Source organism: Leopardus geoffroyi, chromosome C1, assembly GCF_018350155.1.
Source record: "Leopardus geoffroyi isolate Oge1 chromosome C1, O.geoffroyi_Oge1_pat1.0, whole genome shotgun sequence".
NCBI lineage: Eukaryota > Metazoa > Chordata > Mammalia > Carnivora > Felidae > Leopardus > Leopardus geoffroyi.
This window is the reverse complement of record NC_059328.1, coordinates 11,969,838-11,997,215: the sequence shown is the minus strand read 5'-3', so window position 1 is coordinate 11,997,215 and position 27,378 is coordinate 11,969,838. Positions and strand designations below refer to the sequence as shown.

General features: G+C 49.3%; 1 protein-coding gene across 2 annotated transcripts; it reads right to left on the bottom strand.

Annotated features, from left to right (window-relative positions):
• Positions 1 to 482: 482 nt before the first annotated feature.
• SZRD1 (SUZ RNA binding domain containing 1) lies at positions 483 to 27,378 on the bottom strand. Of its 2 annotated transcripts, none has more exons than XM_045475800.1 (4): positions 27,282 to 27,378; positions 7,394 to 7,443; positions 5,380 to 5,634; positions 483 to 3,692 (listed from the first exon to the last, which is right to left on the bottom strand). In XM_045475800.1, the coding sequence occupies exons 1-4, from the start codon at positions 27,330 to 27,332 to the stop codon at positions 3,590 to 3,592; spliced, it is 459 nt and encodes a 152-aa protein (XP_045331756.1). In that variant the 5' UTR covers positions 27,333 to 27,378; the 3' UTR covers positions 483 to 3,589. The 2 variants fall into 2 exon arrangements, with proteins under 2 accessions (XP_045331756.1, XP_045331757.1); XM_045475801.1 differs by having other exon boundaries at positions 5,380 to 5,631; positions 27,282 to 27,366.

Here is a 27,378-nt window from a genome sequence, read left to right as displayed (position 1 = left end):
CGACCCTGCCCAGGGTTAGGGCGCCTGCTAGAGGGGCCCAGGGTGCAAAGTCTTGACCTCCTACGCACTCTCAAAGCACAGAGCTGGGACTCTCCGCAGAGGAGTGTCTCCCCTTTTGGACTAGGATCCCCATGAGGACAGGAAGCATCTCTCCCCTCTTGCTCGAGGGGAGCGGTAAATCTAAGGGAAGTACCTGGGAAAGATTCTGGACCCTGAAAGGGGCAGCCAGACCCTGCAGAAGGGCAGGAGGGGGTCTCAGCCATGCTCTCACCAACGGAGCCCCAGGACCCATGGGGGCCCTTCTCTTGAAACCTAAGGGTGTGTGGGTCTTTGCCCCCCAACCCCCATGCCACCCCAGGCCTACTTCTCTAACCAAGAGTGAGCTCCTCCCTGGGACTGAGCAGGGGCAGCTCCCCCAGCAGTTAAACAGGCAGGCACAGCAAGAGGTTAGGAGGCCAGGGACTGAAATGAGGACAAGGCTCTGACAAGTTTAAAACATGTATTTAAAATACAATTTATAAAATGCTTAATCTGCCGACTCAGGAGCCCGCGGTGCGGGGTGGGGTGGGGTAGGCAGCTGCCCGCTAGACCAGCAGAGCAGGACTGCAGGGGTGCGGCCCTTCCTCCCATGCCCTTCTGTTCAGACACCCAAGGGGCCCATGTGCACCCCTGGGATCACACGGCCAGAAAACAGGACCCCAGAGGTTTCCAGAGTCTCTGCTTACCAGGGAGGCTGGGGCAGCCCTGCCGGCCCATCCCTGAGCAGAGCATCCCCACATGGGGCAGAGCAGGGTATGGCTGGGCTGGACAGGGCAGGGCGGGGCAGTGGGCTCTGGAAGGGGCTGATGGTAGCAGATAGGGTGTTGCCTCCTGCCTGCAGGTGGGGAGCACCCTGATTGAGTGGGCTGAGAAGGGTTGGTCACCAGGCCCGGACCCCCAGCTCCTTTGGTTATAGGCTGACGTCAGAATAGTGGCTCATGGGAAGCGGTTAGCTGGAAGGTCTGAGGCCTGGCTCACGGGGTCAGGGAGGAGCTGGGGGAAGGGGACAGTACCATGAAGGCAGATAAAGGGGCAGCAGCCTCAGGTTTCTGCCCCCCATCCCCCTGGGGTTTTCCAAGCCAAAGCCTGCAGCTTACTTTAAAAAAGAAAAAAAAAAAAAAAAAAAAAAAAAATTAAAAAAAAAAAAGCACTTAAGGAAAGTTACAGACGACTACCAAAAAAACAAAAACAAAAAAAACAAAACAAAAAAAACAAAAACAACCCACACACAAAATCCAAACCATTCTCCCATCTCCCCTCCCGCCTCCCCCCAACACAATACAGTTCATTTTCACTTTTTTCTTTCTTTTTAAAATCTTGCCTGCCACCTCTCCATCTGGGAAGCCAAGGGTACAACCGCTGGTGGCTGGTGGCAGGCACACAGCGGGCAGAGCCGCATCTTTGGCCAGAGGGAGGTGGGAACACCCGTCCCTACTCCATCGTCAATCCACAGACGCCCATCAGCCAGCCTTCCCATTGGCTCCCACTAGGGGAGGGGTGGGCAAGAACAGGTGGTCCCGACGGCTGCGCATCGACACTCCTGGCCGTGCCACCTGGCCTACCTCTGTGCCCGTCTCCAACTGAAAGGACGGTCTCATCTTGGGCCAGAAACCACTATTACATGAGGGACGGGCACTATACATCTAGAACGAGGAAACTCGGTCAGGGCAGGGGAACTACAAAGACAGCAGCCAACTTTCTCCCTTGCCCACTCCCGGAGGGAATCCCTCCTCAGAACGGCCCGTGGGCACAACCCAACGCCCTGTGGGTTCTCCATGACTGAAGTTCTGTTCCAGCTCTGCTCGCGGACAATTTCCTGGCTTCTCACGGTTATAAGGCTGTGCTATGGACTAGCTGCTGCTTCGACTGGCAGCCGGCCCTTCCTAAGGGGGAGGTGCAGTGGGCTTGCTGGGCCCGGCCTACATTCCCACAGGGCAGGGCTGAGAGCCAGGTGAACCAAAGGCGGAGTGAGCCTGCAAAACCGTGCTTGCCACCTCGGCCACCACAAGCTGCCCTAATCACAAAACGTCATACCGCCCACTCCGAAAGTCATCCACTGAGCAGGGAGGCCACCCGGCTGGCTGAGGGATAAGGCGCAGTGCAACGGAAGAGACCAGAAAGCCTGAGAGGACCCAGATTGTACACACACACAGCTGCTCTGGGCAGTGCCCTCTTAGCCTCTTCCACCTTAAAGGGCCAAAGCAAATCTCTAGGCTCCAGGGACAGAGGGGGAAACTGACTTCATTCCAAGCCCCCGCTCCGGAAAAATGGGTGAAGGGTCGCCTGGGTTTATGGGAAACCAGTCTGTCATCACCAATCTTTGCAATGCACAGCTTGCCCTTTCCCAAATGTATTCAGAATGGTCTGCTCCCAAGGTAGCGATTTCACAAAGGAAATGTACCAGGAACGGTTACTGAGCTGGTGCCATCCGCAGAGACGGTGCTCACAGACCCTCCGGAGTGGGAAGATCTCTCCACCTTCCGAGCACACTAGGCAGGAGGCGCAAAGTCCTGGAGCCACTCTCTCCTGGCTCTCCTTGTGCTAACAGCCAAACACTGAGCAAGTCTCACACCCCTTACTTCTGAGCTCGGAGTGCATCTCAGTCCCTGCTCCCTTCTAGAAGGAGCAAGCCTGGCTGGCAGGGAACCGCCCTGAGGGGTATGGGAAGGGGAAGTCTGTTCACTTTCCCTAACTCCCAGAATACTAGAGGTGGGGTTAGCACCCTCCCCCAGGCTCTCTGAGCCTGTAGAGCTAGCCCAGTCTCAGATAGGGCCAAGATGCCCCTGGGACTCAGCTGGGGGAGGGAGGTATAGGCATGGGGTGCTCATCTGTCCTGGGGGCTGCAGAGCCCTGCCCCTTTTCTGGGCGGCAGTAGGAATACAGAAGCTAAGCTCACCAAAAACCTATTGGTTAATGTTTCTAGTGAATTTCCCAGAAACATTTTTAAGTAGACTACCAAACTACCCTTTCTCAATTAAAAATTCATTAAACTGCTAAAACCCCTCCCATGCACTTTTTCTTGCAAATCAGAGATTTGTATAAACAAACAAAAAATAGGAAGGAGAAAAAAAAAAAAAAAAAGAAAGGATATTTTCAAATGGAACTTGCTTTTAAGTGATGATAGACATGCACTTGGGGGTGGGTGGCGGGAGTTCTCATCTGTGTTTTGAAATCCCAAAATTAATGAGCATGATAAACTGTTATTGCTGGCACTGGCTTTACCCCAAGCGGCCAAGTGGCACTGTCTGACTCTCTACTGAGTCCTTTGCGGGTCCCCCCAACCCTCCCCTAACCCCCACCCTTTCCCTTTCCATTGACTTGGGACAGCCCTTATAGACGTGCCAATCACAGTGGGAAGGGGGAGGAAGGAGGGAGGTCACAGTGCATGGGGTTCAAGGTCACAGTGGGCGGAGCAAAGGGGATCACAGTGCAAGTAAGTCAGGTCGTTCCCTCTGCTCAAGTCCAGCTGTCTGCCACGGCAGTGCGACCCGTGGCGGACGACCCAAGAGGCGGTGACGGCGGCAGCGGCAGCATCCTTTCCTGCACGCATTTATCTGCGTTGTTTGAAGCCTTGTGACCCATCTGGACCCAAAGGCTGTCTGATCACATTATTGGGCTGCCTGCTGTCCTCGGGTTGGGAGATCCTGGTTGGCCTGGAGGGAAGAAGATCAGAGGGAGGCCTGAAAAAGGACATCGAAGAGGTCCCCAAATCTTTTTTCTTTTTAACTTTAACGTTTATTATTGAGACAGAGCATGAACGGGGAGGGGCAGAGAGAGAGGGAGACACAGAATCCAAAGCAGACCCCAGGCTCTGAGCAGTCAGCACAGAGCCCGACGTGGGGTTCGAACCCACGAACTGCGAGATCATGACTTGAGCTGAAGTCGGACGCTTAACCGGCTGAGCCACCCAGGCGCTCCAAAGACGTCCCCAAATCTTAAAACCAAATCTTAAAACTGCAGCTGGGGCAGAGGCCAAAGTGGCTATCAGCCAACTCTGGCTCCCTGACCTCGCGTCTCTGACATGTGGACTCAGGGGGCCTTGTTCCAAGCTGGGAAGCCCCCGTGGGTAGGTGGGGCAGGTGGTCTCCATTCACCCTGAGTGCTAACAGCGCTTCTTCCCCGAATCTAGAGGGCAAGGGGAGCGCTCAAGGGCCCATCTTGTCCAGAGCCAGTGACCTCAGGCAGCTCAGCCCCCACAGAATCGTGTGGCACAGACTTGTCAGAGTATCAAGCAAAGGTGAAGCCCCCAAAGCAAGAGCTCAGCAGAGGGATCCAGCATCAGCCACTGCTGCCCTCTTGCTTCTCTCCAAATTATGAGGTTAATGGTTGACTCCTATTGACACAGAAGACTAAAAGGGAACAGACTTTTTCTACTCTGCCAAGTGAAGGCTTAGAGAAGAAAAGTCTATCAAACTAATGGAGGGATGGGAAGAAGGTGCAAGCCCCAGAACAGCTAGCCCGAGGAGGCCTCCCAAAGTCGGAAAGAGGCTATTTAAAAAAAAATTTTTTTAACGTTTATTTATTTTCGAGACAGAGAGAGACAGAGCGTGAACGGGGGAGGGTCAGAGAGAGAGGGAGACACAGAATCTGAAACAGGCTCCAGGCTCTGAGCAGTCAGCACAGAGCCCGACGTGGGGCTCGAACTCACGGACCGCGAGATCGTGACCTGAGCCGAAGTTGGACGCCCAAACGACTGAGCCACCCAGGCGCCCCAAGAAAGAGGCTATTTTAACAAATACTGCTTTAGCTTTAGCAAGAGGTGACACGTTTACATAATGCAACCTCTAGGACTGCAAAGAAAAAAGTGCCAGGGACGAAAAAGGATTCAGAAAATCCATAAAACATTACAAAGAGCTATTCTGAGACCCAGAAGATAACATCTAAGCACTTCACGGGGCGCCATCCACTGTGCGAGGTGAGGTTCTCAGAATGCCACGCTCATTTACTTGTACAACGAGTTGACGGGGCAGGTACTGTGTCATCCCATTTCCCCCATACGTTAGGCTATGAGGGGACAGAGAGGTCAGGCAGCCCTAAGTGGAAGGAAATGGCAGATTCTGACCCAAAGTCCATGCCTTTAACCTCCATGCCACACCGCCCCCCGGTGCCTGCAGAGGCAGCCCGCCAGCAAACCACAGCCTCAAAGCTTGCGGTCCTGAGCCAACGCAGCAGACACTGAACTTGCCCACCAGGCCAGGGCCGGCAGCTGGAGCCGCCCTGGTTCCAGCCCCGATTCTGCCTGCTTCTCATTCCTCCACATGCAGCCAGGCCGCCCCCCCTTCTCCCCTGTAAGGTGGTCGGGCAGAGTGGTCGATGGTCAGCCCTGCCAGCTACACTCACCTGTCGAGGATGGGTTTTTCCTGTTCCTCCTCGGGGCTGGCACTGCCCAGGATCCGCTTCCGGGCCTCGGCGTACTCTGCCTCCCGCTGTGCTAGGGACTTGACAGGAAGGGCTGGCCTGCTGGTGGAGTTGGGGCTGCTGACCACACCGTTGCTGGTGGGCCTCTTGAGGATGCGGATCTGTGGAGGGGGCCCCGTGGGAAGGCTATCGTCCTGAATCACAATGGGCACTTTGGGAGGAGATTTGGATTTCCTGCTGACAAAGAGCAAACAGAGCTTCACAAGTCCTACCCCTGACTTCGGAGGCCCCATCCATGTCCCTCAACCACCCCCATCACCTTCCCCTCCCTCCTCCTAATTCTATCCGTTGTTCTCTGGCCTCAGACCAGACAGCAGAACTCTCACTCCTGGGTGTCTCAAAAGAGCAACCTTGCCACAAGCTCACGTCGTCCTCAGGCCTGCTCCTCAGACCTCACCCCAGGCAAATGGGGCGGGAGCACCATCTCATTCTGGGACTTCTACACCCGGGTTCACAGTCGCACCAACCACTGTTTGCCCCTGTGGCAAAACATTTCGTGCCCAGAATCCAATGATGTCAGTTAAAATCCCGACTTCCCTACACACAGAGCAGAGTGTAACAGGCTGGCGTAGCAGGAGCCCTTAGCTTAGGGGTCAGCAAAGTGTTTGCTCCAGCCACAGCCTTCCACATGTGCCCACACCAGTCAAACACTACAAAGGAGCCCACTCCACCGTCCCTGCCTGGCATCAGGATAGGATTTGCCGAACTGCCTCAGCCTTCTGGTAAGTGACCTGTGCCTCCCAGAGACCAGCTACACCAGACAACTGGGTCATCTCTCCAGAAGAGGTTCTGAGCAGAGACACCTCCCTCACCCGGGCTCTCTGGTATCCTGGACGCGGCGGGGCTGGGGTGAAGGACGATCCCAGAGACAGTGCTTGACATTGCTCAGAGGAGAAGCACCGTCCAAGGCTGTTGGGTGTGCACATCAGGCAACGAGTCCACAAGGAGAGGTGGAAAACAACACAGGAGAGGGAAAGAAACGAAAGCCACAAGAGAAAAAAGGGATCCGGGCAGGAGTGACCACCTCTCAGTAGCCACAAAGACCCTCCCCAGAGCAGCCAACTAGCTTCTCTTCAGAACCAAACAGCCTGCAGGGGGCCTGTTTTCAGAGCCACGGTTGTCAGGAGGGGAAGGGGCTGGTGAACTCAGCTGCCGCCAAGGGAGGTCCCGGGGGGGACAGGAACAGTGTGGCAAGGGGACTGTAACCAGACTTCAGTGCAGCTGCTGAGACGAGCAGACAGACAAGGAGCCAGCAATCTGATCAAAGAGGCAAGAAGCCAGGAAACTAGCAGGCAGGCAGGACACCCCGGCGTCCCCTGTGGAATGGTAAGTCCAGAGAGGTCCTCTCCTCCTCCTCCCTGTCGCTAGTCCCTGTGGGAAGCCAACAGGTTACCTAAGCCCAAAGTCAGACTGCTGAGGTCAATTTCACCTGCTCTGAAACCCACCTTCTCCCCTGTCGGGGGGTGGGGGTGGGGGTGGGGTATCCTTAAAAAGTCTTCGAGAATTTCTGAGCATCTTTTCTTCCAGAATACCCCCACAATGCCCTTAGCCACCACGTCACAGAGGGCCCAGAGAAATCATCTGCCCAATCTCGTTATGTCACAGAGAAAGAAACTGGTGTCCAGAGGGCAAAACAACTTGTCCCAAACCTCAGAGCAACTGAAACACAGCCAGGCCTAAAACCTAAGTTTTCTGACTCACCACCTCCCCACTTTCTACCAGACCACCTCACACAGGGTACCCACGAAGTCAGAAGGCAGATGCGACACTCCAGCCTTACTCTCAAAGCCTCAAACCACCATGTCCTTGAGGGACACGCTCAGAAGCCTGCCCGGGAGCCTGCCCTGCTAAACCTAATGGCCACCTGGACAATACCACTGACTGCCCAGCTCTCACACGGCAGAGCATGAGCCCTCAGACCAGACAGCAGCCTTACCTCTCCTTTTGTGTGATCTTCAGTTTTTTTTCCAACCGTCTGTCTATTTCCTAGAGGAAAAAAATGTATATAAAAAGTGGAAAAAAATCTCTCTTAGATAAAAACTTATGTCTTTATTTTCAGAGCTAAGGATGGTGTCCTCTGACCAGGGACATTACTATTTCCTTTGAGGTAACGGATGCAGACCTCCCTTTACTAGATTCTGGGGCTCGGGAACTGACTCCCTGAGGGTTCATCTCCCTCCATCCCCATGGCCACGATGATAGTTGTAGACCTCATCATGCAGCTGGGTTCTTTGTATAACTTCCAACTAGTCTCCTAGCCTCCAATCTGTCCTTCACAGAGCCACTCAAATCAACTTTGTAAACACAAATCTGGTTGTTTCCCCATTAAAACCCCCTAGACCGCTTGTCAGATCAAGTCCAAGTTCCTAAGCACGCCTCACCCACACCTTCCTTTATCTTCTATTCCTGTTTTACATCACTGTGAAACTGAGCTGTTACTAACCCCCAGAACCCCGTACGCTGATCTACCTTCCCTTTGCCAACTTCCATTTCTCCTGCGACACCCAGCCTGATGTCTGCCTCTCCTTGGTAAAGTCTTCTCTGGTCCCGTACAGTTAATCACCTGCTTCTCAGACATAAGCTCTCCCTCTTCTACATTCCTTCATAATCACGTGTATCACAAATGTATAGCCTTCCCCCCCAACCCCCCACCCCCCCGTATGGACTTGAACTCTGTGACTAGCACCTAGCCAAAGGCCCAGAACAAAACAGAAGTCTCACATCTGGGACACTGGACAGCAGTGAGCCCTCAGGGCCAGGAACTCTGATGCCTCCACGCCTTCATGCACAAGGGTCTGTACACTGGACAGGGGAGCTGTGCACAGAGCAAGCACCAAACCTTCAGGCCCCTTGGCTGTCCCACTGCTTTTTCTTACAAACATCCCACTCAGCTGTCCTCAGTGAGGACAGCACCAGTCAGCTACTGAAGAAGGAAAAAACCGTATGAAACAATTAGGTTCTCTCTCTGAAAAAAAGACTTATTATCAGAGTGGTTCTCAACCAGGGGTGGTTCTGCCCACCACAAGACAATTTAGCAATGTCTGGAGACGCATCCCCCCCACCCCCAATACTAGAGGGGACGTGCTACTGGCACCCAGTAGGTAGAGTCCAGGATGCTATGCTGCTAAAATGGTACAATGCACAGAACAGCTCCCACAGCAAAAAACTGCCTAGCCCCAAATGTCAGTAGTGCTGAGGTTGAGAATCTTGACTTATAGGGTATCCAGGATTTTCAAAGTTGTTGTTAACTTGCAAAATGTTAAGAATCAATGCCTTAACTGCCAGTCAAGTCTCTGAAATGCACTGAGATCCACCCCAGGGCCCAGTGCGTAGCCAGTTTTCAGGAATGTTCCCCATGTCCTGAAAAGGGCTATATTCTACAGTTGATGGGTACGGTTCAAGCTAGTTAACTATAATGTTCAGAACTTCTAAATTCTTGCTGATTTGCTACATGTATCGACTCCAGAAAAAAAAATCAAAGATTATCTTCTAGTAACTTGTCCCATTTGTTATTATGAAATGATCTTCTTTGCTTTAAAATGTATTATTTAAACTCATAAACACGGAGAACAAACTGAGGGTTACGGGAGGGGGGATGGGCTAAATGGGTAAGGGGCACTAAGGAATCAATCTACTCCTGAAATCATAGTTGCACTATATGCTAACTAATTTGGATGTAAATTTTAAAAAATTAAAAATAAAATTAAAAGATAAATTTAAAAAAATCCATTATTTAATATTAATAAAGCCATGCCAAGTTTTCTTTTGGTTAGTATTCCCTGGAACGTTTCCCTATTTTCCTTCTCATCTTTCCACGCTTACTTTTGTCTCCTTCTTATAAACACTGTGAAGCTGGACTAACCATACAAAGCCAGATTTCAATCCAGTTTGACACTGACGTTCATTCTGATAGGTGCTGAGCTGTGTTTATATGTTTTGTTTTTATGACATACCCCAAATGTATTAAGGCAAGCACAACGGACTGCATTCTGAGGATCCCCTCAACTCCCTGGAGGGGCTAGGAAGCCACTAGATGGAAAACTCACTCAAGCTTAGAACCCAGGCTGGCACTCAACAACTCTAATGACTGAATGGAAAAGGGACACGGAGATTGGGAGAACGGCCTGGATGTTTCCTGTGAACTAACAGACACGCAAAGAGAATCCATGCCCACAGCATAGTCTGTGTCAGAATTAATTGTTCTAATTTTTTTTTTTTTTTAATGAATACCAGTGTTATAACCTGAGTAGATACTATGTCTCACATTAGTCTGATGTCTATTACCATTTAAGGCCTTTTCAAGGCCTTCTTCAAGTAACTCACAGTTTTAAAACTCCACAGTGTTATCATTTTGCTCCAATCTGAAAATGACACTTCCTACTCAAGTGTCTCCATCATAAATGCAAGGTTTAACATCTGTGGGATTTAGAGGCCTTCAGACAAGGTCAGAACCAAATGCCTCCACAGTCCAGGCAGCAGAGCCTTGGCTTACAGGGCCAGAGCAAGACCAAACGCAAGATTTTCATGGGAAAGCTCTACATTTTTAAACTTTATTACATGAACTCTCACTTTCATATTATGATGAGGGCCAAGTAAGGCATATAGGCAAAGAAGCCTAACACAGGAGTCTTTTTTTTTTTTTTTTTTTTTTTTTTTTAACTGTGGTAAAATGAATACACATTACTTTAGTTGAATCTGAGAGGTCCCATCCAGGAGACTCTCAGGAAAACAAACTGCTTCCTTTTTTTCCGTACGGCCTCTGGGAAGACAGAATCTGCCCATGCCCAGCAAATGGAGCCTGGGTAGAGAAAAGCCCTTCAAGAGGGCATTATGTATGGACCATGTATGAGTAAATGGGCCTCTGTCCCCAAATTAGAATGTAACCAGCATCCCTGGCATATAATATAAGCTACTGGCTTTACAAATAATGACCTACGTCTGGGGCGCCTGGTTGGCTCAGTCGGTTGGGCATCCGACTTCGGCTCAGGTCATGATCTCACTATTTGTGAGTTCGAGCCCCGCCTGGGGCTCTGTGCGGACAGCTCGGAGCCTGGAGCCTGCTTCGGAGTCTGTGTCTCCCTCTCTCTCTGCCCCTCCCCTGCTCGTGCTCCGTCTCTATCTCAAAAATAAATAAAAACATTAAAAAAAATTTAGAAATAATGACCTATGTCAATATAATACTTTAGGATTGTCAAGACACTTCCCCTAAACACTCATTTCCGGTCACACATCCCTGGTTTGATGGACAAAAGAGCTTTTATCCTGTTCTGTCAGATGAAGGTGATGTGGCTCAGGGAGGTTAAGTTAACATACTCAACGTCACAAAGCAGTAAATTGTAGAGGCAGCCCAACACCTAAGGCCTTTTGGGGCCCTGCCTGATGCTGCTACAACCCCACAAGTGCTTGAATCCCTGGAGATGGCAAAGCCATTGGATGCTGGTCTTCTCTTCCTCATCTCCCCTGAATTCCACACTGCTCTCCGGCACTCCAATAACTAACACTCCCTTCAAGCTCCATCACATCAGGCAGGATGGCTTATCAGAGCTGAGGACGAATTCTTCCATCGGATTAGAGAATGGGATATAAATTCCAACAGCTTCGGTAGAAAGCTGATCCTGACTACGTCCAGATGGCCAGCTGGACACCAGTGTGCCCAGAGCTGGCCCCGCTAAGAGGGAGTGCCCTGCCCGCAAACGGAGAGGGCACTGCGACTCCCTCTGGAGTCCATCCAGGTATCATGAGTCAGTCCATTCTCTTTTTGGACAAGGCCTTGCAAGGGATCTGCTCTCAGTCTCGTGCTCTGAAGAGCTGCACCAAGCCAAAACTTTCCTACCGGGTGCGCTGCAAGGAGAATGCTTGTCTTCTCCAAAGATGCAACAGCCCAGTGGAATTCAAAGGCCCCAGGATGCTGTGTGAGGAAGCATCTGGATGTGGACCCAACAAGAAACCTTATCACCGGGGCGCCTGGGTGGCGCAGTCGGTTAAGCGTCCGACTTCAGCCAGGTCACGATCTCGCGGTCCGTGAGTTCGAGCCCCGCGTCAGGCTCTGGGCTGATGGCTCGGAGCCTGGAGCCTGTTTCCGATTCTGTGTCTCCCTCTCTCTCTGCCCCTCCCCCGTTCATGCTCTGTCTCTCTCTGTCCCAAAAATAAATAAACGTTGAAAAAAAAAATTAAAAAAAAAAAAAAAAGAAACCTTATCACCTAAGGGCACCTTCTTTTTTCATGAGGATGAACAGAACTCTGGCCCAAAGTCAAGGCTTCTGTGTTAGAGGCTCAACCTCCACAGGTAGTGAAAGAAACCCATACATAAGCTCATCACTCTATGACTTCTCGGAGCCATGAGGGGTCACCAGGACACAAGGCAAGTGTTAGAGCATAAGCATATCAGAGGTAAGGTGCTAAGAAAAGCTTGATTTCCCATGACTTTTCCTGGCTATTTTTTGCCAAGTAGCACGGAGTAGACTCCAGAAGACAATGTGCTGTGTTCTGATTGTGGGGCGGGGGGTGGAGGGGGGGTGGTAAGGGGTCTCCTCTTTGGGTCAAAATCCTAAGCAAAAGGTCTGCTGTTGCAGGGGCACCTGGATGGCTCAGTCGGTTAAGTGCCTGACTCTTGATCTCGGCTCATGACCATGAGGTCACGATCTCACGGTTTGTGGGATTGAGCCCTGCGCCGGACTCTGTGCTGGCAGCATGGAACTTGCTTGGGATTCTCTCTCCCTCTCTCAAAATAAATAAATGTAAAAAAACAAACAAAAAACAAAAATGGTTTGCTATTACTAAACACAGGTATCACTTGCCCTGTGGGGCTACATCTCTACAAAAATGAGGTAAACCCTTCTTGGTCCGAGAGAACAAGCAAAACCAGAAGGAAAGGAGTGGAGGCAGGAGGTCGTGAAGAACCACAGTGGGGAGCAAGGTAGTTGTGGACAGCACTGGTCCTTTGTGGGAGGCAAAGGAGAGGCCACGGCCACAGGTGAATGAATCAGACACAACACCTGCAAATTCGACTCACCTGAGGGAAAAAGCACAGCCTCAATGGCTGCTGATGCCCTTAACCTTGGAACGCTTACACTTGTGAGCCCCCTCACCCCCAGAAAGCTGGGGAACAGAGGCATATGAAGGGAAGAGCAGAGAAGGGACACCTCAGCCTAATCTGTTACGCAGCCACCTCTTTCAAAAGGAACAAAGGAGACACGAGGATAGGGATGAATGTGCAAGGGGAGGCAGGTTACAATGACAGATTCACTGCTGTGGCACTAAGAGGGGAATGAGAAAGGAAAAAAAAGAAAGGTGAGAAGGGGAGCGAAGTGGAAGAAAGGCAAAGGAGAGAAATAAACAGGCTACTCTGGGCCTTGGGGCAAATTACAGCAAGTTCAAGTTCATCATCATCACAGCCATACTCTCAGACCTGAATATTCAAGAAACAGACTTTATCAGTTTACCTAGGGGTGATGGATGAAGCCCTGGGGGACTGATTCAAACTAGCCAAACTTGAGGTGCTTGGGTGGCTCAGTGGGTTGAGCGTCTGACTGTTGATTTTTGCTCAGGTCATGATCCCAGGGTCATGAGATCTAGCTCCACAACGGGCTCTGTGCTTAAGATTCTCTCTCTCTCCAGGCACCTGGATGGCTCAGTCAGCTAAGTATCCAACTTTGGCTCAGGCCATGATCTCATGGTTTTTGGGTCTGAACCCCACATCAGGCTCACTGCTTTCAGTGCAGAGCCCGCTTTGGATCCTCTGCACCCCTCTCTGCCCCTCCCCCGCTTGAGCGCACACTCTCCCCAAAATAAATGAAAACAAACTAGCCAAACTCACAATAGACAGCAAACAAACCCAAATCCTCTGCTACACTGTGTCCCGCCCTTTCTGGTGCCTGACCTGCTGCTGTCCACTCCCAGCCTCCCCCCAACTCAGTGCCAAAGACGCTGATTATCCTGCTCCTCTACCGCACCCCTCCTCTGATAACCAGAATCCCTGCTCACCAGTGCGACGAACACCACTTCTAAGAATTCAAGAAACCTTGTATTAAATGGAGGTTCCTGGCCCTGAGTGAGGACATACCCTCTTTTTATCACCCGAAGTTACTATTTAAGTGACTTTTCTCAGATGATTTGCTTCTCTTTGTCAGTTTCCATTTCAGAAGATGACATTTTCTGATTTTCTCCTCAGGCTCTCTGGGAACCACTGTGTCCCACAGGCTTGTCTGGTCGTGTCCCGCTATCCCACATTGGGGAGCACACGTCCACAGACACTGGGGGAAATCTAAGAAGAGACTGAGCCCTGGGTACAGGGTTTCTCTCAGAACTGGAGCCTGACAGATCCTGACGAACATAATGACACCGTTTCAGCAAAACGCAGAGAAGATGCTGGGAAGAAGGCAGGCCTCGTTCCAACATGTGTGGCCCTGAACTCCCAGCACGGACGACAGTGCCAGGCTGGGCCTGGTCTCCGGAAGTCTTGGGCAGGACCTCAGCACCCACTCCCCTGGCTACAGGGCCTTCTGTGTCCCCAGCAGGGCACCTGTGTCTCCCAGATCATGCATCTGGATGGGATTCTGCCTATTCCTGGGAGAGCCTCAATTTCACTTAGGAGGGAAGCACAAGAATTCACAGTTACAGACAGCAAAATCTGGTTTAACACTATCAGATAAAACGGGGTGTACTTTTGGAGCACACCGCTGGCCATTTCAAGTCCAGGCGTGCGATCCACACACTTTTCCAAACCACCTTCACACCAACTCTGTTAACTCTCTGTTTCAGCCCCTGCCTTGTTTCTCTACGTCAGTGCTGTGGCAGTGGACAGTGCTGCATCTACTGACCCTGGCTAACCCAGGGAGAGAAGCCCCCAATGTCTTACCACTCCAGGTTTGATTCTACAGTGATGTTTCATTCAGGAACATAGTCAGGTTCAAAACACTAACTCAACTCCTGGGCAAACATGATTGATTAAGTCAAAAAAAAAAAAAAAAAAAAAAGCTTTTTGCTGGTTGGCTCAGCCAGTGGGGCATGCGACTCTTATCTTGGGGTTGTGGGTTTGAGCCTCAAGTTGGGTGCAGAGATTACTCAAAAGGAAAATCTTGAGAAAAGAAAGTAAAATCTTGAAAAAGGCAGAGTTCAGAAGTTGAAAGACAAGACATCCGGGCCATGACTTCATCAGTTGCTCCCTTTTTTTTTTTTTTCAACGTTTATTTATTTTTGGGACAGAGAGAGACAGAGCATGAACGGGGGAGGGGCAGAAAGAGAGGGAGACACAGAATCCGAAACAGGCTCCAGGCTCTGAGCCATCAGCCTAGAGCCTGACGTGGGGCTCGAACTCACGGACCGCGAGATCGTGACCTGGCTGAAGTCGGACGCTTAACCGACTGCACCACCCAGGCGCCCCTCAGTTGCCCTTTTTTAATACAGACAGGTTAGTCTGTTTGAAGGAACACAGAACACTCCTCCCTTCTCTGCTACTCCCACAGCAAGGAAAACATTCCACGTTAAATGGGTCACTGTGGGGGCACAGGATAGTTTTAAAATTCCCTCCCTAAGGAAGTCTACACTTTGTTAATGTATCTCAAAAGCCATTGTCCTTTTGCTTCACTGTGACAAAAAAAAAAAGAAAAAGAAAAGAAAAAGAGAAAGAAAAAAGTTGGAGGCAAGCATTTTGTGGCAAATTGACTGTAAGGTAGGAGACGTGCCAGATGCTGGATGCCCAGAGATAAGGCAACCTCTGCTGAAGAGGAGAGCCCAGCCAGGAGGGAGAAGACTGGTAGGGAACCACAGTCGCTGTGGTAGCTGTACAAGACAGCATTGTGGAAAGAGAAATGGGGAGGTGGTGAACCTGTTAGGAGTCAGAGAAAATGGCAGAGACCTAAAGAACAGACTTTCAAGAAAAAGAGAGAGGCATAGAAACACTGGGGAGAAGGAGGATGAAAACATGAATAGAGGGAAAGGAAAATGGGGAAAAAAAGGGACCCCAAATAAGAGATAACTTCAACTGAAATCCATTGGATATTACTTGAGCTACATTCAGCAAAGGTCTTTATTAGGTGGTATCCATGCAACTTGAAAAGCTGCTGCAGAAAGCCAGCTACACTTTCCAGGACCAGCAAGGTACAAATTTGAAGAAACCAGGGGCTCCAGAAAACCATGAAGGGCTTGGGGGGGTGGGGAGGATATGCTGCAGAGACAAAACAATTCTCACTTGCTTGGAAGGGAAGCCACTTCCCACTTTCCTTCCCAAGTTCTCAAGGCTTTCAGGAGCTCTCTGCACCTGCCCAGGAAGAGGAAATCCTTTGGGCACATTTTCCAGCCACGCCACCCGGTCCAGTGGCCACTGCCACACGTGGCTGGTGAGCACTTCCCACGTGGTCAGTCTCAACTGAGATGTGCTGTAAATGCCGAATGCACAGCAGACGTCCCAGACTTATGACAAAAAAAAAAAAAAAGTGTAAAACAGCTAATTAACATATTTTCAATATTGGTTATGTGCTGACCGTGATACTATTTGGGGTATGCTGCATTCCATTTAAAATATTCAGGGGCGCCTGGGTGGCTCAGGTGGTTGAGTGTCCAACTTCAGGTCATGAACTTGCAGCACCAGGTTGGGCTCTGTGCCTCCCTCTCTCTCTGCCCCTCCCCTGCTCGTGCTCGGTCTCTCTCTCTCTCAGAAATAAAATAAACATTAAAATTTTTTAAATTTAAATATTCAAATTACTGAATTTGAGCCAGAGTGCCTGGCTGACTTAGTTGGTAGAGCATGTGACTCTGGATCTCAGGATTGTGAGTTCAAGACCTATGCTGGGTGTATAGAGATTACTTAAATAAATAAAACTTAAAAAAATATTAAAATCCATTCCACCTGTTTCCTTATACTTTTTAAATGTGGCTTTGGGGAAGTTTTAAATCACACGCGTGGCTAACATGGTACTTCGCTTAGACAACACTGCTTGAGATACAGTCTTACAATAAGATGTATCTGTTATACATTTAATATTTCAGCAACTAGCTGGGGCGCCTGGGTGGCTCAGTCCATTGAGCGTCCGACTTCAGCTCAGGTCAGGATCTCGCAGTTTTTGAGTTCGAGTCCCGCGTCGCGCTCTGTGCTGACAGCTCAGAGCCTGGAGCCTGCTTCGGATTCTGTGTCTCCCTCTCTGTCCCTTCCCTGCTCATGCTCTGTCTGTCTCTCAAAAATGAATAAACGTTTAAAAAAAAAAATTCAGCAACTAGCAAATGAGCACCTTAGGGACCCAAGAGGCAAGGGGCATGCCGTTTACTCATGTGCATATCCTACTGTGACGGGTCCTGTCATTTTGGTGTGCCAGCAACCAGCACTCGCCCAGTGCCCAACGTTCAGCCCACGCCCTGCTCTAAGTGACACTCACAACTTCATCAATTTTGCTCTCTACACGCCCCCCGTCCCGCTGAAACTTGCCGCCGGAGTCACCAATGACCTCAACGGTCAATTCCACACCTTCACTTCACTCAGCCTCTCAGCAGCGTCCAACACTGCTCGTTGCTCCCTCCTCAAAGTACTGTCCATCCCAGCCTGCCAGTCCCCTCCCAGCTCCCTGGTAGCTCCTCTCATGCCCACAGTTAACGTCCCCTGTACAGGACAGGCTCCTCTTCCTCTCCAGGCCCCCGAGGTTGGAGAGTCTGCACCTCCCCTCCTGTGACTCCGCTGGCTGATTTGGCGATGTCATCTGGTTCCACGGCCTTCCACACATCAGTGGGTGTACGGCTGCCAACTCACCACCCCCACTCTGATTTCAGAAGGGACCTAAACTCCCCAGGCCCCAAACCAAACTCTTGACTTCATTCGCTCGCCCAAGCCTGCTCCTCCCACACTCCCTCTCCTCACCCCGCTTCAGAAATCCCAGTCTTCTGGCAGCTCTGATGTCTCTTCCATCCCCCACGTTGGTTCTACTTGCAAAACAGATCCCAAATTTTCTCAACGCTTTTGCTACTGTGACCTCCCTGGTCCAAATTACCACAGCCCTCGAAAGGACAGCTGAAATGGCATCTTCAGTCTGTGTTCCCACTCTTGCCCTTACAGTTTATTTTACACGTAACAACCAGAATGAATAATCCTTTTGAAAACCAAGTCAGCCTCTGCTCAAAACCCTCACATGACTTCCTATTTCAAGGTAATACCCACCACAGCCTACTAGCCTCTACGGGATCCAGCTCCCTGCTACCTCTGGGCCACGCTGTTCCCCAAATAAAACAAGCATGCTCCAGCCTCAGGACCTTTGCACTTGCCGTTCCCTCTACCCGGAATGCATTTCCACCAGCTTCTGCACACTTGTTTTCTCACTCCCTTCAGGTCTCTCTGCCTATCTTTACTGAGGCCTTCTTTGACCTTCCTGCCCCTGCACTCCCCACACACAATGGCACCTCTGCCAGTCATTTTCTACGTTCTTTCTCTCTCTAGTTTTTCTTCATTGGGTGCGTATATAAAACATTATTGTTTACTGTCCATTTTTCTCCACTAGAAAGCAAGTTTTAGGAGAAGAAAGTTCTTTCACTACAGTTGTCCATAGCTCCTAAAACAGTACCCAACACATGAATTATGAACCATCCTGTGAGGCAGGGATTCTAGAGATACAGCCCCATTTTGGGATGCCTGGGTGGCTCAGTAGTCAGTTAAGCGTCTGGTTTCAGCTCAGGTCATGATCTTGCGGTTAGTGAGTTCGAGCCCCGCATCAGGCTCTGTGGTCTCAGCTTGGAGCCTGCTTTGGATCATCTGTCCCCCTCTCTCTTCCCCTCCCTTGCTTGCACCCCCTCTTTCAAAAGTAAACATTAAAAGAGGGGTGCCTGGGTGGCTCAGTCGGTTAAGTGTCCGACTTCAGGTCATGATCTCACGGTGAGTTCGAGCCCCACGTCAGGCTCTGTGCTGACAGCTCAGAGACTGGAGCCTGCTTCAGATCCTGTGTCTCCCTCTCTCTCTGCCCCTCCCCCACTTGTTCTCTCTCAAAAATAAGTAAAATGTTAAAAAAAATTTGTTTAAAAACATTAAAAGAGAGAGAAAGATAGCCGCATTTTACAAACGATTTAGAAACCAATTCTGAGAGGTTATGTACTTTGACCATGGTTCCACAACAGTACGGAGGGGAGCCAGAATCTGAACTGGGTCTATCTGGGTCTGAACACAGCAACACTACCTGTGTTCCCAGTAAGAGCTGAGGCTGTCACACGCATTTGTCAGCAGCAGTGGTGGTGGCTGCACACTCCAAGCACCTGCTGCAGGTGTGTGTAAGGAAGTCTCTGGCCCTCCCTTCACCACCTCACCCTCACCATAATCCATGGGACATACAACAGCCGTGCTGCATGCTCAGTGGTTAAATGACTTGCCTAAGGCCACTCGACTTGTAAGTGACAAAACTGAATCCTAAACCTCAAGAGGAGGAAGCAAAAACGTTCAGGAGTGGCTAGCGGGTGGCCACAGGAACTACGAAGGTAGGATAAAGGCAGACAGGGAATACCACCCTGCCTGCTCGGTTCTAAGGAAGGGCTACAGCAGTGGCAGACCACAACAAAGTCCAGACCTTAAGTCTGCGAAGAAGTCCCCTAAAGGAAACAATTCTTCAGTACAGAAGGAGTCTGGTGATATAGACGTATCCCAGGATGGAGGGCCTCAGAAACTGAGAACTGCAATCTTGAGACACTGTTTCTTCTGCTTCCAGTGCCTCTTCAAAGAGTCTCCATGGGGGAGGGAATCCATACAACCCTTTAGCTTAAAAGCGCAGAACGGGCAGGAGGGGGAGTAGGTGGCGAGCCCTGTCCCTGGAATAAAATAATGGGTAGAATCTAACGGGGCTCCCCTTTCTCTACGCTTGTTATTGCCTTTCCCTTACAATTCAAAGAAAACTGTGTATTAGTTCCCAGGGGGAGCAAGAAAGAGACCTCTCAGCCAGTCTTAGGAACCTGCCACTCTAACCAGGCAGAGACTCTACTGGAGTGGCTGGGGAATGCCCTCACGTTCACGACCACCGTACTCGCTACTCCAACATCCGCCTGTGTGCTCCATTTAACCCTCACTGCCAGGCAAGGGGGATTTTATTAGCCCCAGGTGACAAAAGAGGAAAAGGAAGTTGAGAGAAAGGTAGGCAGTGATCTGCCCAAAACCAGACCTGGCACCTCAAGAGTCAGCCTAGCCTTCAGACTTCTGTTACTGCCATGGATGGAGGAAATGGGTCACTAACTGGCAGAAGTGACCTGCTCTTTCCTCCTTTTATAAAGACAGCAAGGCTCCTCTCCCAGGAGGAAATACAATGCATTTGGACACTGGGGGATGGAACAAAGTCATTCTTACCTCCTCCCTACACCACCAGGAAGTTTCATCCAAAGGCTCAAGGGCCCTGTCATCAAAGGCTACTTAGAATCATGGCACTAAGCAGGGGCAGCAAACACAATGCCTCCAGGTCGAGCCAATAAAGTAAGCAGGAAGGATCACAACAGGTCGCACAATACATAAGGTGGGGACTACAGAGGACAGGAGAACAACCAAGGCCCAGGGAAAAGCATTCAAATTCAATATATAAACGAAGCGTGCACCCCGCAAAAGTACATAGGCTGAATACCCAAGAGCCGCCAGTCTGCAACCACAGATACAGGGATCCTTAAGATAGCAAGCAGAGTGGTTAAATCTTCTCAAGAGATCTGAGCAAAAGATATTGATATCATCTCTTTTCACTTGGCCAGATGTTATTTCCCAATTATGATCAAGATTTCAACAAGCATGTCATTTGCAGTCACTGTTTTTAGTGTTACATCGACAGCAGGGGTGCCAGCCTGGCTCAGTCAGTGGAGCATGAGCCTCTTAATCTTGGGGTCAGGAGTTTGAGACCCACATTGGGTGTGGAGGCTACTCAGAATTTTAGGGGCACCTGGGTGGCTCAGTCGGCTGAGCGTCTGACTTCAGCTCAGGTCACGATGTCGTGGCTTGTGGGTTCAAGCCCCGCATTGGGCTCGATGCTGTCGACACACAGCCTGCTTTGGATCTCCTGTCCCACCCCTTCTTTCTGCCCCTTGCCCGCTTGCACTCTCTCAAAAATAAATAAATCTTTAAAAATAAAATTAAAGTTAAAAAAGTTTTGTTTTGTTTTGTTTTAAATTTAAAACAACTGACAGCAACTGTGTCCTTTTGGCTCTTGGGAACCAAATTCAAGTTTCTCAGAGACAAGAAATTTATCAACTCATCATCAGACTACAGAGGCAGAAGGTCAATCCCAGGTGAAACAAATAACAATACTTCAAAGGAACTAGCAACTAAACATCCTAAAGCAGTTAACTGGTTAATTATCTGCTGAAAAGCAAAGGTAAACAAACAGTCCAAAAAGGTCCCTAAGAGTGTGGGCTCAGGATGCCAGTAGCTGAGCTGAGACCGACCAAGTGACTTCCTCTCCCGGACACTAGGAATAAAAACACCTACGCATCACCAGGTCACGGAGACTGACTGGAATAATGAATGTGAAAATGCGTTCCGCAAAGCTTGTAGTGAGCCCTTAAGACGCTATCTAAGAAGTCCTTCCAAAAGGGGCCAGCGGGATTTGGGAGTCTGTGTGGGCTTACGGGCAGAGCCCACTCACCAGTGAGATGTGCAACGGGGTGGCAAAAACAGCACTGAGAGCTGGAGGGTCACAAATGCTCGTATTGGGCCAAGAATATGCCAAATGCCAGAGCATAAGGGCTGGGAATCTGGCTCTCAAGGTCCAGGGAGAGTGAGGACAACCTTGACCTCTCCAGACTCGAGTTCGAACAGTCTAAGGATCACAACCCTGAAGAATGCAATTTCAACCGTACATATTATTCCTTTTAGGAAGGAATGACTGTAATTTCCTGTGTTCATTTTATAAGGGAAAGGGTTTTGGGTGCAGGGAGGGGATGACTTACTGGGAGGGACATCTTGAAATGTTTTAACCTCAAGGATAAGATTTTTTATCTACATAAAGACTGAGGTCAGGATTTGTTGCTAATTTCTGCGGTGGTGGGTTTTCACCTCTGTCTTCCCATCAAACATCCTGCATGGAGCTGAACGTTACAGAGAAGGATGCTTGGTAGAGGCTACCAGTTAAAAACCCTTAAGCAAGAGAAATCTCTATGGTTACTACTTCACACACACACACACACACACACACACACACACACACACACACTTCATTCTGTATTTTGGCCACACACGCAAGTAGCTAAACTCAGTCTTCTCCTAGGAAACCAAGTCAGTAACTGTCCTGACAGAAAATAATTTCTATTCCTGTCGGGCAAGTGTGCAGGAAAGAACACCCCACTCCTTGGTGAAGGCTTCTACCTGATACAGCCAGAAATGGACATTACCTGTGGGGAAGCCACTGCAGTATAAAGGTGGAAACTGGAAAGAAAGATGTAGCCCCGAGAATACATCTGAGTCATCAGATCTAGACAACAGTGCCTTTTCTCTTGCAGGGATTTACCAAAAGCTTTACAGAGATACACTAAGTTCTCTCCTATTGTAGAAGTTAAAGCAAGTAGGCCTGTGACTGCATCTCCAGCCCACAGCAACCATGGCAGCTGTCTCAAACACCTAGAGCATGCTGGGAACAGGCCCCCCAAGCAGCCTCAATGAAAGGAGCACAGGGGTTACTAGTAAAAAGCGCATGACGGTTTCTTTGAAACCATAATGAAACAGACCTGTTTCCAGAATCACAAGGACAGACTGCTCAGCATGATCATGTCTCAACCGGCCAAATGCTTTATAGAAGGCTGCTCTGAGCATATCACAATCCTTAAGACCCAATCTTCCCAGAAAGAACTGGAACAGCTTAGAAATGGCTCTTTCAGGGGCGCCTGGGTGGCTCAGTCGGTTGGGCGGCCGACTTCGGCTCAGGTCATGATCTTGCAGTCCGTGAGTTTGAGCCCCACGTCAGGCTCTGTGCTGACCGCTCAGAGCCGGTAGCCTGTTTCAGATTCTGTGTCTCCCTCTCTCTCTGACCCTCCCCCGTTCATGCTCTGTCTGTCTCTGTCTCAAAAATAAATAAACGTTAAAAAAAAAAAAAATTAAAAAAAAAAAAAAAGAAAGAAATGGCTCCTTCACAGGCATGGGACACATGGATTTGTACTTTCTAATACCACAAATCTTAAATGGCTTCTTTACTCTAAGGACAAATAAATCAGCACCAGGTAGCCCTGAAATAACTGTTATCTGCCCACTACCCACAGCTATGGTAAATATTCCATAATGACAGCAGTTACAGGAAGCGCTAAGGACCCCAAAGTAAGGTGCAAGCCATGCTCCAGGAGGGAGAATGGCCTCTTCTCTAAAGAATACAAAGTAAATCAGGCAGCTCTTTCTGCCCATGGGTCCTGTCCCCAAGCTTTAATAAAATCACCTTTTAGCGTGCACATGCACGCGTGCACACACACACACAAGAAGTAAATCAAAGTTCTTATCTCTTCAATTAAAATCTATGCCAGGGATGCCTGGATGGCTCAGTTGGTTAAACATCCGACTGTTGACTTGGGCTCAAGTCATGATCTTCTGGTTCGTGGGATCAAGCCCCATGTTAGCCTCTGTGCTGACTGCATGGGGCCTGATTGGGATTCTCTCTCCCCCTCTGTCTTTACCCCTCCCCCATGCGAGTGCTCACACGCAAGCTCTGTCTCAAAATAAGTAAATAAACAAATATGCCACTACTCTGCTTTAAAAAAAAAAATTAAGCCTTCAAAGCTCTCTTGTGCTGCAAGGACAAAGTCCAAGCTCCCCAGAACCAAATACAACGAGGCCCTTCCCCATCTGGCCCCTGCATACCTCTCTGGCCTCGTCTCTTTCCATTCAGCCCTGCCAAACCCTTACCCCACAGCCAGAAGGAAGTATTTGTAGCTCTCCCAATGCGGCACATTCTTCTCTTGCTGCTTATACACATCCACATTGGCCCTACACTCTACCCACCCCTCCCAGACTTTCTACGGCTTAATTCAAGTAGTCTGAAACATCACCTTCTTTCTACAAGACTGTCTCTGATCCCAGCTATCGTACCCCATCTATGCCTCTTCTAAAGAAAAGCGCTGCTTTACCCATCTGACTCCTCCACTGGCCTGTGCCCAGTGCCTGATACACAGTAGGTATTTGGAGTTTACTGACACTTTCTTATAGACTTATATGGCAACCAGCATTGCTGATGGGGTAATGTTTAGAGGTTCAGTGAGGGTAGAAAGTAAACATAAATTTGAATTCTTAGTCCAGAAGACGGACTAGTCGTCCTTTAACTTAAGATACATTTTCTTCCAATTAGTTACATGACTTGCCTTTGGCAAAGGACAAAAGGCAACTTTGAGATGCAAAGAAATCAGAGAGGCTGCCAAAGCATTATAGCTACCAGTCCAATTCCATTTATGTACCATCTGTCTTCCCCTAGGATCAGGTTAGCCCATTACCAACAAGATAGACAAGGTTATGCCTTTTTTTGTTTGTTTTTTTTTCCCCCTAAACATGTGAATATATAAAGCTTCAAACTGTCAGAAACTGAGCAAACTGTTGATCTGATTTTTTTTTTTTTTTTTTTGGCGCACAAAGATGTCTTCCAATTACAAAATGCTCTATTTGTCCCTTGAAATGTGCTTAAAACAAAGGACAGAATTTAGAGTTTGAATCAAAATTAACTCAATTTACATTTTCATTTCTCCCAAAGGCAGTATATTTTTAAAGAAGCATTTCCTTAGTGGGATGTAAGTTATATTCCTTGAATTGTCCTTTGATTGGCAATGTGACTCTTTGGGAGGAAAGAGGAAAGGAATAGTTCTATATCAGGTCGGTGTTCACCACATTAACTAACAGCAAAAGGCAGCCAATTTACAGAAGATTTGGAGTATTTCTCAATTTGGAGTCTTCCCCAGAATGACACAATAGGACTCAATATTGAGTATTTTGAAAATAAGCAAGAAAAAAACTATCTCAGATGTACTGACACGTAAGAAATTCCAGGGGCACCTAGGTGGTTCAGTCGGTTAAGCATCTGACTCTTGATTTTGGCTCAGGTCATGACCTCACGATGAGATTGAGCCCTGCAGTGGGCTCTGTGATGATAGCAGGAGCCTGCCTGGGATTCTCTCTCTCTCTCTGCCTGTCCTCCACCCCCAACACAGGCAGGTGCGGTCTCTCTCAAAATAAATAAACATTAAAAAACAAAACAAAACCTCCAGTATGACATCAAAATTTTTTCGTGGTGCCGAGGGCAGGGATCACCCAAAAGCCTCTATTTTGAAGGATCAGAACTACCTCCAGATTATATAAAGATTGTGTGTTCACTTAAAAAATTTGTCAACCCCCATTTACTAGTCTTCTCACCATCCAGATTGTTTTTTTGGAAGGATGAGTGCGTAACACTCATTACCAAGTTTCAGTTGTTAGAAAGGATCACTTGAATGTTAGAAAGGATAACTTTTACATATGCAACTGGCTACATCTGAAAGACATGTACAATCAGTTGGTTTCCCAGTGACGTGGACACAGCACGTCATCCCATCTCTGGCACCCTTCCTTCAAAGGTGCACATTTCCAAAACCGTTTGTGAAATTCAAAGAGGGAATCAAATTCAAGAAAGCCTTCAAATATAAGCCGAAAGCAAACATCTGAAAAAATAAAGGTAATGCCCAACTCCCAAGTCTTCCACAGGTCCCAGGAAGGGAGACAGCAAAATGGTACAGAATGGACTCTGCCTTGGAGTCAGATAGGCTTTGGTGTCAAAACCCAGCTCCCTACTTACTATCCGTGCGACCTTGAGCAAGACAGGTTATTCTCTAAACTTCAGTTTCCTTGGTTATAAAAGGGCAATAACTACAGATTATTTCAGTGGCTCAGTTACATGAAAGATACAGAAGGAACCTGCATTTTGCTCCTATGTCAACAAGGCAAGGTTTGGGTTCCGTCTCTGTACCGGGCACTTCTAAAGGGTTTTACTAACATATAGTCAAAAGCGTAGTGGACAAACATCAGAAAGATCTAAGTTAAATCCTACATCCCTGGGGTTCATTCAGCTGTAAAATGTGGGACTGGGCTAGCTGATCCTTATCTGTTCTGAAAAACACAAGTAATCCACAGATTTCTGAATTGATTTTCTGAATTTCTGCATTGATTTTTGTTTTTATTTTCCTAACATGAAAAACTCATGTCTCTTGTAAACAGGTCAGAAAAAACAAAGAAATGTCAAGATGCTCAAGAAACTTATCATTTGAGCCACATTCAAATTACAGGCCAGGCTTTTTTTTTTTTTTTTTTTTTTTTTTTTTGCAGAAGAGTGTACATGAAGCATGTCTGAATGCTGCACTCATATTAGTGGTAGGTAATAAATGCCTGTACCCGGAAATTTTGCATTCTATAGCACAAAGTCACTGCTACACACACTGTCCAGCACATAGAGACACTCAAAAAATGTTTGCTGAATAAACACTCAGACGACAACTGTTGCTCTCTATAAAATCTTTCAATCGCTCTCCTTACTCAAGTCAAAATCCAAGAAAGATGGTCAGCACATAAGAACTGTATCAAATACCATCTGAACGAACTAATCCTTCAAATTCTTAATTATGCTAAGCGGAAAAACATAAACACCATGAAAGAAATGCTGAACCACGGGAAAAGACTACGAGCGAAGCCAAGTTTCAACATTCCCGCAGAGATACCCTCTGCAGCCGGGTCAATTTCTCCGCCTCTTCCAGCTCTGATGAGCACCCTCAAAGGCGCTTGGGGGAAAATAAATAAATAAATAAAAACAAAACTCCCGTTCTACCCTAGTACACTCAGCTCTCCGCGCCCCACTCCCAACACATAAACCTTGAAGGTGGAGGTCACTTGAGCCAACACTGAACAGACACGAACGCCGGGAGGCCAAAAGGCTATCTCCGCATCTTCACAAGGGTCACCACTGAACCACAAACTCTGAAAAGACCCAAATTAATCACAAACCTAACAGGATTGGCTCCGGCTGTTTCAGCTTAGGATAAACTATTTCCCTACAGCTTCTAGAGTCAAACAAAAACTCCAAAAGCAAAGTCGAAGGGTCCATTTCCCCCCTCCTCTCCCAGGAATGCGGCTACTTTACAAATCGCACCCCTCCCCCCTCCCCCCCCCCCCCCCCCGCCCCCGGACCCGGGCAAGTACTCTCCAAGACCTTCGCCCCGGGCTCAGATCGCTGGGTGGGTCCCCGGGGAGAGGGGCTGCCCACCGGGCTTTCCGTTGTTCTGGCGGGGTCCCCGGGAAACCCGCCTGCAACGGGCTCTCAGAGTAAAACTGAAAGAGAAAAAAAAACCCAGACTCGCCCACCGTGGCGGAAGGCTCAAAGCAATGGGGGATTTTAGCACAGAGTGGAGGGGACCAGAGACGACTCAATTTCCCCTCCTGCCCTCCGCTGCTCTTCTCCGGAGCCGGGCACGCCGCCCCGGTCAGCGCAGCACCCCCCCCCCCTCCCCGGTGTGTCGCTCCTCATCAGAGCACATGAACTTTAAAATGGTGACTCGGGGGGGGGGGGTGGGCGGCGACAGGAGAGGAAGGGCCAGAGAGTCCCGGGAATAGCTAGCGGGCGCGGGGGCCACGCAAAGAGGCCCTGGAAGGCGGGTGGGGCGCCCCGGGTGACGCACACGTCGGGGGGGATGTAGGGAAGCGCACCGGGCGAAAGTGGAGGGAGAAATGGAACGCGGCCCCTTTAAGAGGCCTTCACGGCGCTCAAGGACCGGGGGCCTCTCCTCCACGCCCGGCCCGGCGTGTGGGGCCCTTCCTTGGGGAGAACCATCCCCAGGCCCGCTCCCCGGAGGCTTCCCTCACGCCAGGTCCCGCCCGGCCCTGCCCCGCGGCGGCGGCTCCTCCTTACCCCGCTGTCTGCCGCCTCCTCCCAGCTCTCAGCGACCTCCTCATCTTCCATCTTACTCGCCGCTCTCCCTCCTCCCCCACCCCCTCCCCGCGCCTGC